Source organism: Drosophila busckii, chromosome 3R, assembly GCF_011750605.1.
Source record: "Drosophila busckii strain San Diego stock center, stock number 13000-0081.31 chromosome 3R, ASM1175060v1, whole genome shotgun sequence".
NCBI classification, from domain to species: domain Eukaryota; kingdom Metazoa; phylum Arthropoda; class Insecta; order Diptera; family Drosophilidae; genus Drosophila; species Drosophila busckii.
In genome coordinates, this window is record NC_046607.1 from 17,797,822 (window position 1) to 17,811,445 (window position 13,624).

The window sequence follows — 13,624 nt, forward strand, 5'->3', positions numbered from 1 at the left end:
GCACATTGCAAATTAAAAATATTTTTACGCTAAAGAAATATTTACTGAGCTAACCATGCGTATGCGTCATATTATAAATGCAGGGTATATCCTAAGGCTTTAGCCATAGCTTACCCATAAACTCTGGTATATATATATATTTTATTTTTTGTTAAATTTATAGCGTTTAATCAAATGGGAACAAAACGAGTTGACGAGCGCCGGCAGCGCCACCTAGCGTTGGCGTAATGCAGCTCGTGCAGGCACGTTAATTGAAATTCGTGAATCCCAGGTGAGGCATTCATCCGTATCGACGTGCTACAGATAAAGTTTGCCACTGCCACTGCTGCTGTATTTAAGCGCACATCCTGCACGCCCTTTGGGTGTTGAGCCTTACACACACGTGTGTGTATGTGTGTGTGAGTGCCAGTTGCCGCATGAGCAGCGTGTTGAATTACATAATTTAAAGTTTTTGCAACTGCATAATCCCAGGCAGAGATTGCAGCCGCCTCAACAAGTGCCACAAATGCTGCACGGTCATGCACATGCCCGAGACCGAAACCTTTTGCTTACCCGATTAGATCAGCCAGCGCAGACCTTGCTGTTGCTAAGGCAAAACTTTTCTGCTATGTGCATGTGTGTGTCTCTGTGTGTGTGTGTGCCACATGCCGCACGCAAAAGTTGGAAATTAAATTCCTTGGACAAATACACGCTCTAACAGCCGTTGCAGCTGACTACGTAATGGCAGCAGGATTCGGATGCTTTTTTCAAGCCTTGTGGTTGCTTCATCGATAGTAGTTGCTGTGGGGCGGGCTACATATAATATGCAAATGTAATCAGTGCCAACATTTTTTTAACGTGCTTCGATAAGTGTGTGTATGGTGGTATGGGTGAGATCTTGTGCGTGTTTTTCGAGTTTTATGTCTACATGCATTTGTTTATGTGCATTTTATGTGCCCTCAACTTTGTATGCAGTCCTTAGCCGCTGGCTGAAACAATGAGTGCGCAACTCACACGGCTCACACACACAATCACACACATATATATACATATACACCATGAATAAAAACGTACGTGTGGCTGGCTGCTGGACAGGCCAATTGTAGTAGCTGTGAGGCGTGGCAGCGGCAATGCTTGTGAAATAAATAACAACAACAAAAACAGCAAGAGCAGCAGCAGCAGCAATAAACTGAAATAAACCACAACAGCAACAACAACAACAACAAAAAGCACAACAGCTACAAGCAAGCGCACTGTGTAAGCTGAGAGCAATGGAAAAATGCCGTAAACATGCAAATTGCTTTATAAAAAGACAGCCTTGTTGCTCTTATCCTTGCAACTTGCAGCAACGCCAGCTTGCCCCAGCCACAAAAGTTCTGTTTAAAAATAGAGTAAAGCGACAAGGGACAGCAAAAGCAAAAAGTTTTGCTCACTTTTCTTCCTTTTTATGTTTTTTTTGCTGTGTTGATTATGTTCTGTATTTTATTGGATTTTCACTAAACTAGTTGCATTAACCTACTCGAGCAAAGGGATCAACCGAGTATTTGCCTGCAAAAGCCACAAATTGTTTTCAGATTGCAAAGCAGAGCAGAGAAAAAGGTTCAACAAGTTCTGATGCTGTTCAAACCGAACGTATAATACATGCACAATAACTATATTGTTTTATTTAAATGCTAGAATGAAGCCATAGATTGTTGTTTGCAAATGCTGTTGCCTACTTATCTGCGTCGATGCAATACGCGTATGCTTCAACTGCTTATTACTCATGCATGCATGCATGTAAGGGTGTGTGTGTGTGTGTGAATGCATGTGTCGCACTCAAATGTGTTGCGCTTGGCCATCAGCTACGAGAGTAGCTTCCAAAAGTTTTCATTTAGCATGCAATATTGCGCGCACGTCTGTCTGTCCATGTGTCTGAATTTTTACCCCTCGTGAGTTACACACACACACTAACAAACAGAGAGATGGAAGTATTTTCGCGTGAATAGTCAAAATGAAAAACGTCAGAATGGCATTTGCTGCAAGCTCCCGTACTGTACCGTCTATTGGGCCGTACGTCATTCCGTCTGACTTTAGCTGTTTGGCTATGCCACGTCTAAGCATTTCATAGTCAGTTTCGGGCTTTGTTTCCGCTGCCAATTTTAATCAATTCAAACTGAGCTTACACAACAGCAGCAGCAGCAGCAGCAACAACAGCAGCTGCCGCTCTCGCTTACTGACATTTGTTTACCGTAACCAGTCAACATTGTGCGCTTTGGATTTTTTTCCACAGCACTACTCACATCTGGCATCCATTAAACCGAACGCCCCGATATACATACCTACATATCGTATGTATAGGTATAGCTATATTATAGGTTAACTGATGTTGGTTGCGATGCGGGTGCGGGGTGCCATCGTCAATTTGTGGTGCAATCTAAGATTAGGCACACGGATATGGCTCGTTGATAGTTGGGGCGTGCTAATACGAACTTTTTGCATGAGCAATCAGTGCTGCTGAGCGCTGCTCTGGGAATTTCATTGCAGCAACACGTAAAGCAACTTTTAGCAAACACATTTCCATTTCGATGTTGTTATTAACTTTGCTTGCACAAATAATTTAAAACACTTGAAAGGGTCAACTAGCAAATCAAGCGCTTAAGCTTTTAGCTTTATTATTTGGTGTTAAATGGAAATACAGTTTGCTTAAATATTAAAGGTATAGCTAGCAAATGTTTGCACAACGCGCATGTGTATGTGTGTGTGTGCTTACTACAGAGTTGAATGCTTGAGTTTAATTGGAAATATATATGCGCTGTTGATTCGGCATACAAGCCGAGAGTGCATAAATATTATTGAAAGCAATCCGAGCTATATTGAGTTGAGCCTTGTCGAGACTCTTGACACTTACACACACACAGCCACCTGTAAAAGCCAATTTTATCAGCATTGGCAGCAGCAACAGGAAAGGTAAACGAATGTCGTGCATTGACTCGTTCACATTGCAATGATTGCGCACATTTTTCTAGCGTCTCGCACTTTGTGCTAATCAAAAATAAAAATTTAACACCAAATAAAGTTGCCAGTGATGTCACATTTTTCGTTGTTGAAGAGGGCGACTATAATTGCCAAGGCTGCTCGTTAACTGAAAAGGCCAAAGAAGAAAAATGCCATTGGCCGTAGCTACAATGGCCAGCATCAAAGCGTCTTTGAGGCCAAATTGGCCTAGCTTCAGCTTCAGGTAAACAACACGCAACATTATTAAATGAACCACAAAATTGTGCAGTTAGCCAAGCTAAAACAACAACAACAACAACAAGTGAAGCTTATCTGCGGCTGATGAAAAGAGCGAGCGTGCGTTGAAAAGCTATTTATAAATTTTGCGCATATTCACGCTGCTGTATGTTGGCCATAGCTGGCCTTGGCAGCTGCCAAAGGCTATAGAAAAACACATGCACACACACACACACACACACGTTCTTTAGAGCTTTAAACACATTGAACGCATTTACATGGAAAATTCCAGTTTAAATTGAACTTCCGATTGTTTTTCTTTTTTTTTTTTATGATTACATTATGCCCAGTCGCTGCAATATACAGTCTGTCTGGCTTGTTTGCATGCACGCTATGTCCATGGCATTAAGTTTGCAGAGCAGCAGCAGCAGCAAATAACGTTGCCTACTTATAAGCTCTACAATTGCTTCATATAAATTGCCAAGCAACGCAGCCACTCACAGCGAAAAAAATACACAACTGTAAGCAAATCAACATGCACTTTGCATGCTCTAACTTTTAACTATGCTGACAGTTAAAATAACTATAACTTAGCGTTAATTTAAAACTGTTTATTTACACTTAAAGTTACAACTGACAGCTTCACACCTTTGCCTTTAAGCCTTGACTTAGCTAAGATTGCCTGTTGAAGCGCAAAAGCGACAACTCCCTTAAGCATTTAGTTTTGCGCGACACTTTCAATATAGCTAGCGGCAATGCTTCAGTCCTTTACATCCTTACACTCCCTCACTTCCACTTGCTTGGCAATCGTCGCAATTTGTATTATGCGCCTCAGCGCCTTTGCACTTAATGTCTTATTTGTATTTAATCGCGGCTTCCGTTTTATTGGCATTCGTCTCGCTGCTCTACAAACTTGAGCTGTTCAGTTTGCCATTGCTGCCTTCAGCAGCAGATTTAATACAAGTACACACACACTTGAGCGCGAATTAAGGTTAAAGTTAAAGCCATTGTAAAAATATTTATTTAAAGCAAGTCTATATTTGCCAAATAGATTTGCTGATAAGCGAAAATTACATAATTTGATGGCGTTGTTGCAGGCGCTGCTGCCTGTTGGCATTACAGTCTCTCATATAAGTATTTGTGTGTGTGTGTGTGTGTGTGTGTGTACACAATGCCAAAGATTAGACACGCCAAAGCAACCGCAAAGCAGCCACTGTACATTATTGTACACACAGAGCCTTACTTTGGGGTAAGCTGCCCGCAGGCGGCATATATGAGTTGATTTTTGTGTGTCTTATATATGACTTTGGAAATTATTATTATGTGTGATAATGCCAAAGAAAAGGCAAACAAAAATAACAAGCTGTGCGTGTCTGTGTGCGTGTGTGTGTTTGCGTGTTTGGCTCAACAACAACAGCGCAGCTGCTGGGCAGTTTAAAGTTTTCGCATTTGTTGTGCGGCATTTACATTTGTTGTGTGTCTCATGGCACGGAAATTGCGCCTGCCAAAAAGGACACAAGCAATGTAAGACGACATAATGCGCAGCGCAAGGCAATACAAAGGCAGCCACCCAGCCAGCCAGCCAGGCATCGAGCCAGTTGCCGCCAGTTGCGGTATGCAATAAAAAGCAAATGTAACGCAAAATGTTATTACGCATACGCTATGTGTGCGTGTGTGTGTGTGTGCGTGAGTGCGTCGTCTAAGCGTGCCTGCCTTTAAAATGCCATTGTTTGCAGCTGCGCTTGGCTTGCTATTGCCCCCGACCTTTGGCGACCTCCACTCAATGCTATGCCCAGGGGCAGTTGCCTTAACTGCCTGGCCTGGTGTCAGCGCTTAACCTTAAGATTTGTCAACAGTTGAGTCATTCAATTTGTATCTTAAGCTGCACGTGCATATAAATTGAAATGTGTATTAGCAAAGAGCATATTAAATTAATGTTCAATTTTACTTAACCAAGTGTCTATTAATTAACCAAACACACACACATGATATAATCTAAAAACTCTTTTGAATTTTAAGCTTAGCAGACCTGCTTTAGTGCTAAAGCTCATATATACACAAACACTCGCACACAGACATACCTCTCCATTAGCCGCATTAATATTGTAGAGCAAACTATGCCAGAGTCATTTCTTCTTTTGAGATTGTTCCACTGACAGTTTGCTTTTATTTCGAGTTTTTGTTTTTGTGTTGCCAGCCAGCCTGGGTTTTTTTCATTGGCAGTGTCGGCTACGCCTACTGGCCACATTTATGTTAGCCACATCAAGTTGTAGCCACAGTAGATCTCAACTTTTTATCTGCAGCAGTGGCAGAGTTGAGCTGCAAGTTTCAGCCCACAGACAGATATGTCGGCAGAAGTGGCTTAGTTGTTGCGGTCAACTGAGCTGAGCTTTTAATTTGTATAACCAGAAAAGGTCGAGCACACTCACACTCACACCTACACACGTATGCAATGGCAGGCATAAATCTTTGTGTTTAATCAGTGGTCTGTCGTTGGCACAAGGCAACAATGCGTATACGTAATGAAAGCTGCACCGTATGCTCAATCAATTATGCGTATTATAACCTGTAGCAGCTGCTGAAGCACATGCAAGAAATTAAAGAAATAAATCCATGATTCGAAACTAAGCGCACAAATACAAATGCAAACACTCTTAGCTGAATACAAACATAATTTCTCATTGAGCTGATGCCCATGTAATCCGCCCTGTTGAACTAACTGAAGCGCTGGACCAAGCAGCTCGCCCGCTTACGCTTTGCGGGTCAGCGTAGCGCAATAAGCAGCTAAACGAGCATTGTGTATGTGTCTGTGTCCGTATCTGTGTGTACTAGCATTGTGTTAGGTGTCAGCTCCATTAATGTTGATTATGCGTTAATGCAAAGGCGCTCAGCGCCCAACACAGCACTAAACAGACAGCAACAGCCACAATGCAATTGGGCTCATCTAAGCGCGGAGCGCAGCGTGTTGCGACTTTAAGTGGCGCTGAAAACTTTTGTGCAAACTTTTAATTTGCATTTTAGCAGCGGCCAGGTAACAGCAGCAGCATTGGTATAATTATAATGCCATTAGCATGTTTAGTCCACAATCTGATTTAGTTGCACAAGTCTCTTGACTGCCCTTTAATTCGCACTTGTACCACTTTTTTCTAAACTTTTTCCTTTCACGTTTGCTCCATGCACAGAGTCTAATGGCATGCTAAATGTTTATTTACGCAGCGAGTGGCCACAACTGGCTGGGCGTGGCAGCAACTAGTTTGTCGCACTTTGCATACTGTGCATGTGGCCAAAAAGGCAACACCAGCAACAATTTGTGCAAAAACAATTTGGGGCCCAGTTGTGAATAACTTTATTTTGTTTTTATTGCCCTGTAGCTTTTGTAGCTGATTGTGAGCAAACTGCAACAAGTCGCATAAAGATATATTTTCTGACTACTCGGGGTCTAATTAAAGTTTCTTGGTGTGTTCTGCAGCAAACATTTTTCTATTGTATGCATTTGTTCATATGAGATACAAATTCAAAGTCTCCCATTATATTATGAGTGCATACGATAGGTGCAATTTTCTAAATTGCTCTAATTATATGATTTATGTGTTTATATTTATAAAATTGATATATTGTACTAATAATTAATGAATTATTAGTCATTACTAACATAGAATGTAACGTTATCTCATTTATTAACATATAATACATTGTATATATTAATTTATTTTCATTAATCTTTACTACATCTTGCTGTACTATTATTAATTTGAAATCAGTTGTATATGCATATGCTTGTATTTTAATTACAACCATAACATAAGCTTTGAAATTGTTGTAAATTCAAACTTAAAGAAACTGTGCGCTTAATTTTGGCAAGCGAGTATCTTAGAACGGATGGAATATATATGATATACGTATATATGCATTTCAATGTGCATATCTTTGAATATTTGCACTTGAACTTCAGAATTCAATTTGGCAGCCATACGGATTGTGAATTCGACTCGGACGCTGCAAGGTCGGGGCTAAGATTTAGTGCACAATGCATTGATTCTTAGCGCTCCTTTGGCTACAGCAGTGTGCCTTGAAATATGCGTTTGTTTGCTTTACGGCTTGGTGGTTGGTCTTGGCCATTTCCACGTTTAATTTAATGTTCCGGGTGCTGGCAGCCAAGTGCACAGTTGGTCGCCGCTTTAAGGCCCACGTTCGTTTCAATTTTGGCAGAGAGAAAGTCAAGGATTTTGTGCTGATTGAAACTCACAGCAAGAATAAACGAGTTTGCGAGTCTGGCCAGCTGGTAGCAAGGCAAGCGTATTTATTTTCGTGTGCCAACGCACTAAAATCTTCCAGTCGATTTGAAATCGAAACGTGCCCAAAAAGTATAAAATGCAAAAGCCGTTGCCGTTGCCGTTGCCAAAGGCTAAATGTTTACCTGAAATTCGGCGCTTCGGGTGGGATGAGGCGCTGTCGTTTAGCATAACGCATCAATAAACGGCTTGCACAAAAATACATATAACAAGTTCAACTGAAATATCTCATACCCGCGCACTCTGTCTCTGTCTGTCTCTCTCTTTCACACTGTAGTATGTATGGCACTCTGTTAAAATTAGTAAGTGACTCTGCTGTCGTCGCCAAACTGTTGATTCAACTTGGCTTTGTATGCTCAGCACATGAGTAAGTGAGAGAGAGATTTGCTATAACGAGCGACCTTATCATTTTAGCCATTTTCCATTGCCACATAAAAGCCATAGTGCTGAAGCTGCTGCTCGTGCTGCTCGTACCTTGGTTGGTTGTCTTATTTTTGCTCGGCTTCTGGTTCACGTTGGGTCGCTGCTCCGCTCTGCTCAGCTTGGTGGCGTACATGGATTCATTCAACTTTACGCTAATATCACATGCTTTGATTACAGCAGCGTGAAATTTTATTGATTGGCCAGCTAACGTCACATGAATGATGAGACTTGCCAGCATCCCGTCGGCCTTCGTCTGCGCTGCTGCCTGCTGCCTGCTCACCGCTTAAGAGTTTGCTTTGTTGAGCGAGAAAGTGCTCCAAAAGGACACCAACATACAGACATGCTACATACATATATTGGACTTAAGCCCAAAGAGACTTTCAAACTATTGAATGTGGAATCGAATTCAAAATTAAACGAATTTAAGCTAAGCTATAAAAAGTAGCTTCATACATATATTTGAACTTTTCTTTACGACTAGTACATTTATTTGCAATTAGTGCTAAACATTTTCCATCTGTTCTTAAACTGTCATCAAGTTTGTACGAGAAGCTGTGGCTTTATCGTTGGTTATGGTAAACGACCAGGCATTCAATTTCTCTCACAATGTCCTTCACACTGACTGCATGCACATGTGTGTGTGTGTGTGTGTGTGAGTGTGAGTGTGTAAATGTGTTTGTGCTGGTCACACAAGTTACCGCCTCCGCGGATATGTTAACTGTCGCTGCTTGTGGCACGAAGCAAAGCACAGCACAGCACAGTCGGATGGTCGAGCATGGGCGTGGGCGTGGTTGTTGTTGCCTTAATCGTAGTATGAGTAGTTTTATCTATAGCTTCTCTTGACAGTTCGAGATTTTGCTTTACTGCATTTCTTTTGGCTGCTCCGGCTTCGACTGATTGCTTACAATGTGCGCTCTTGGCGCTATCGTTGCCCTTGCGCGTCCTCGATTTCATTTAAAAAAAAAACCGAAAATTCAAAAAACAACCAAAATCCTTTGCTGGCGAAGACCATTGCCGTTGTCGCTAAAATTCAATTGAAATCGCTTCAGCTTCAATGGCAGGCAAACGACAGGCAATCTGTTGAGTCTTCTCTGATTGAATGGAGCGCGAATGCGCGATACGCGCTTGGTTAAATAAATTCGTTGTGAAGCTTCATGATTGAATGATGCCGCAAGATTTGTGTACGATGTGCACACAGACAGACAAGCACATGCACACAGACAACAATGTGTTCATCAGTATAATTCGATAGTAAAAAAAACTGTAAAAATGTAAGTTTAATTCAGATAGTATGCGGTCAACAATTTGTCGTGTTGCTTATATACACACGTTTCACGCCCAATTTTAATCTTATTCGCACTATATTTAGCGCTTGCTGTTCATTTAGTTCAAATAAACATCTTATTTGTATAATTTAACGTAAACATAACGCTACGAAAACAACAACAGCTCACACGTTTGATTAACAGCAAGCTGTAAAAAGAATCTGAAATATCAAATAACTGAATCAAAGTACAATTATTGCAGCATATTGGTTGATTAAAGCAATTACGATAAAAAAAAATGTAGTAAACACCTTTTGCTGTGAGCTGTGATAAGCAGCCGGCAATGAACTGTTCGAAATAAAAGCCACAAGACAGATAAAGAAAAAGACATGCATATGCCAACAAGAAAGATTTTTTAACGTGTACGTACATGTGTTAATTAGAAGCTAGCTGTAAATAAGTATATTTCTCAATTAGTTGTGGCGTGGAACACCTGACAAATTTGAATATTTGAATGCGGGGGGAGCGCGGGCAACTGACAACAGCTGGTTAGTGTTAAACAACACTGTGTTGCTAACACAGAGAGCGCTTATAAGAGAGAGTGAGAGAGAGAGGCGAGAGAGCGTGCGCAGGGCTGTCAGCTGCTTTTAGTTTTCTGCTATTGTTCTATAAATTCAATAAATTCTAAATTTTGTTATTTTTATATTTATAGCACTTTTTAACATTTTTAGTTTGTCTACACTTCTGTTTTTTATATTTTTGTAAATTGCTAATATTATTTGTGCGCTCTTTGTTGCAATTGGCTGGCAACTCTGTGTGTGCTCTGAACACGTCATCAGCTGAGCGAGCTAAACATTGTTATTGTTGCATTCCGTGAATTGTGTTCATCTATATTGCAATTGCATCTAAATAAATTGTGCGAATTACCCTGGTCGCACAATTAAACGCAATTTGGGGCAGTCAGCACACTGCCAGCAGCCCGACGCAATAGGAAGTGGTGGTGTGGCGCCTAAATATAGAAGCAGTCTGTTTTTCTGACGAAACGTACACGCACCGCCCGTGACATTGGTTCACATTCAGTGTGGAAGAAGGCAGCGGGGAGCAAAGCGGAGGCAGAGAGAGAGAGTGAGCAAAAATAAAACGAGGAAGCGTCTTTCGGCCACTGGCAGTATCAGCTGTTAACTCTGGCCGCAAGCAAAAAGTTTTATTATTAAACGCATGCAAAGCAATTGCCAAACGATTTTTAGTAACATTCCCTGGAATCAAGTGAGCGAGCGAGCGTTAGCAGCAGCAGCGACTGAGGCCAGCGCAACTGGAAACTGGAAAGGCAATTGAAATCTGTTAAAAAACAGCGGCAGCGGCAGTCAGAGCGCAGTGCATTTAATCAAAACAATTTTTTGTGTTGTGTAATCGACAAGTGAACGCACAGTCTGACCCTCAACATGTCCAGCAATAGCAGCAGCGATGAAGGCAAGCCAGCGCCCGTGCCTGTATCTACAGCAGTGCACGTACAGGAGCCTACCAAGAAGATAACGCCGCCCGCGGGCATGAAGTATCTGATAGGTGGCGCTAGTGGCATGGGCGCCACGATGGTTGTGCAGCCCTTGGATCTCATCAAGAATAGAATGCAAATCTCTGGTGCGGGCAGCGGCAAGAAGGAATTCCGCAGCTCGTTCCACTGCATGCAGACGGTGATCAGCAAGGAGGGGCCTTTGGCGCTGTACCAGGGCATATCGGCGGCATTGCTGAGACAAGCCACCTACACCACAGGTCGCCTGGGTGTGTACACTTGGTTGAACGAGGAGTATCGCATTCGCTTCAAGGGTGATCCCAATGTGTTTGCCAGCATGGCAATGGGCATGATGGCAGGTGCTGGTGGCGCATTTATTGGCACGCCTGCAGAGGTGGCGCTGATTCGCATGACCTCAGATGGACGTCTGCCGATGGCGGAGCGTCGCAACTACACCAATGTGGGCAATGCGCTGGTGAGAATGACACGCGAGGAGGGACTGACGGCGCTGTGGCGCGGCTGTCTGCCAACTGTGGGACGTGCAATGGTCGTTAACATGACCCAGCTGGCCAGTTACTCGCAGTTCAAGACGTACTTCCGCACCGGACCACTCAAAATGGAGGAGGGCATCAAGTTGCATTTCTGCGCCAGCATGTTGAGCGGTCTGTTGACAACGATCGCCTCCATGCCGCTGGACATTGCCAAGACGCGCATACAGAACATGAAGATGGTGGATGGCAAGCCGGAATATCGCGGCTCATTCGATGTGCTGGCGCGTGTGGCACGTCAGGAGGGCGTGTTTGCGCTCTGGAAGGGATTCACACCCTACTATTTCCGTCTGGGACCGCACACTGTGATTACGTTCATACTGATGGAGCAGCTCAACCAGAGTTTCAACAAATATGTGCTTGGAGTGGAGAAGAAGAATTCGGGCATATAGAGAGAGAGAGAGACAGAAAGCGTGTTACTGCCTTGTTGTTGTTAAAGTTTAGCCGCTAATCTATAACACTGTTAATCGATATATCCATGTAACTAACACATATTCCAAACCAGCCAAGCGATGAATCAAATTGAGGACAATACGAGTAAAGCAACGAATACGTGCAGCCACAACGATGCGTCTGTGTGTGTGCGCGTTTAGTATGTATATAACCAATATAGGGGCATTTAAATGTCAGCAATTCCGGTGACAATACTTATTACAACAATGTTGAAATTTAAACGATTTTTTTCTATATAGTATATATACATGTGTGTACACGATAGAGTAGCGCCCTAAGTAACAAAATATGGTTTGCTCATTTAAGCACAAAAATAAAAACATAAGACGATCACAAATAACCGCTTCATTCATTTACAAAAATAATCAAATGACTTTTTAATCGCCATGCTGAACCCAAATCAAAAACAGGTTGACTGCAGTCAAGCGTAAGCGAAACAACTTTCGAGTGCCACCCACCTTAGCTACTGTTTACGCGATAAGCCTTATCAGCAGCCGCCACAAATTTGCAGTCAAAATAGTAGAGCTTCGTTTTCGCTTTCGTTGATAAGGTGCTGCTGATAACCTTAGATTTAGACGTTGGCTAGCGCTTGCAGCGATTGGATATAAAAAATTATGTAAGCTTCATTATTATCAGTTAATGAATATTTCTGTTATTGCTATCATGCGAATTTAATTTCCGCTCTGGTCGGACTGCACTGAAAATTTAAAGCAGAATATCTGTTTGTTTTTTATTTGTTATTTACAGCAACTCATAAAAAAGCGCGCGCGCTAAATTTATGTTTGAAAACTTTATTTGTTTATTACGTTATAAGTTGGCTAACTGAATCGTTACAACGCCTTCAAGCATTTCAGTCGAGTATTACTTATGGCCGCACAGGCCGCAGAGCTTTAAAGAGCGGTCGGGATGCCGGGATGCTGGGAGGCTGGGTGCTCAGCCTTAGCTGCCAAATAGTATTTGCGTAATAAAATTTTTTAGCCTTGGTGGCAAGCAGCAAGTGCTAGTACTAGCAACAAATCAAAACTTTATCACATAAATAAATGAGAAATAAAAAATAATAATATTCTTATAGCCAGCGGGAGAGCGCGTGCTTGCCGTTAACCAAGCGGAACTTTTACATTATTAAATGCTCTTCTCCAGTCTTTGCTTTGGCTTTGGCTATGGCTTCTGCTTTTGCTTTAAGCCTTGTGCTTACGCGCGCTTACAGCTTCGCAACTTCGCAGCCGGCTTAAGCTGTTGAAGCTGCTTCAGCTTAGCTGCACTTGTGGTAATTAAAGTCAATGAGCACAAACATACAGTAAGAGACTTTTGAAAACTGCTGCAATTCATTTGTTGCCTAATGGCATTCAATGAAGCATGTTGGCAACTCAATTTCCACTGAAGTGCATTCAAAGCATTCGATACTCGCATGTGCGCACTGATATATGAAGGAATGTTATCTGAATCTGAAAGGCATAAAGGCATTAACGTCTAATCAGTTTCTAATCACATGCAAATATATTGAACACACGTATTTTTAATTAACATTCGCGTAAATTAAATTGATATGGGCATTCAATGGAATTTATCTGCGTTTGGTTTAATACGCGCTTATCAGCTTTTACTAATTATTATTACTCTAAAAGTTTAAATGGGTAGTTGCCAGTCAGAGCAATACAAAATTATAGCTTTGCATCTGTATCGGCTTAACTATGAATTTCCAAAATGCCACCAAATTGATTTTGGTTACTCAAACTGCAAGCCAAGCGATGCTTGGAGGCCACAGTTGTTGTTTAGTTGTAGGCATCGCATGGCCGGCCATGGCTCATAATTCATTGCTTTCAGTTAACTGGCCGTCTGTCTGCCAGGCTGGCTGCTAGTTGGGCTTGTCATGGCCAGCATTGGCAAAGCGCTGCTCATTTGGCGCCGCATTGTTGTGCTTTAGCTCGTTTTTGTTACGTT

The 13,624-nt window shown here is 42.1% G+C and overlaps 1 protein-coding gene across 1 annotated transcript; it reads left to right on the top strand.

Annotated features, from left to right (window-relative positions):
• Nucleotides 1-9,937: 9,937 nt before the first annotated feature.
• LOC108604745 (mitochondrial 2-oxoglutarate/malate carrier protein) lies at nucleotides 9,938-12,020 on the top strand. The gene has a single exon (XM_017994331.1). It carries the CDS (start codon nucleotides 10,615-10,617, stop codon nucleotides 11,620-11,622), a length of 1,008 nt encoding a protein of 335 aa, XP_017849820.1. The 5' UTR covers nucleotides 9,938-10,614; the 3' UTR covers nucleotides 11,623-12,020.
• Nucleotides 12,021-13,624: the final 1,604 nt, after the last annotated feature.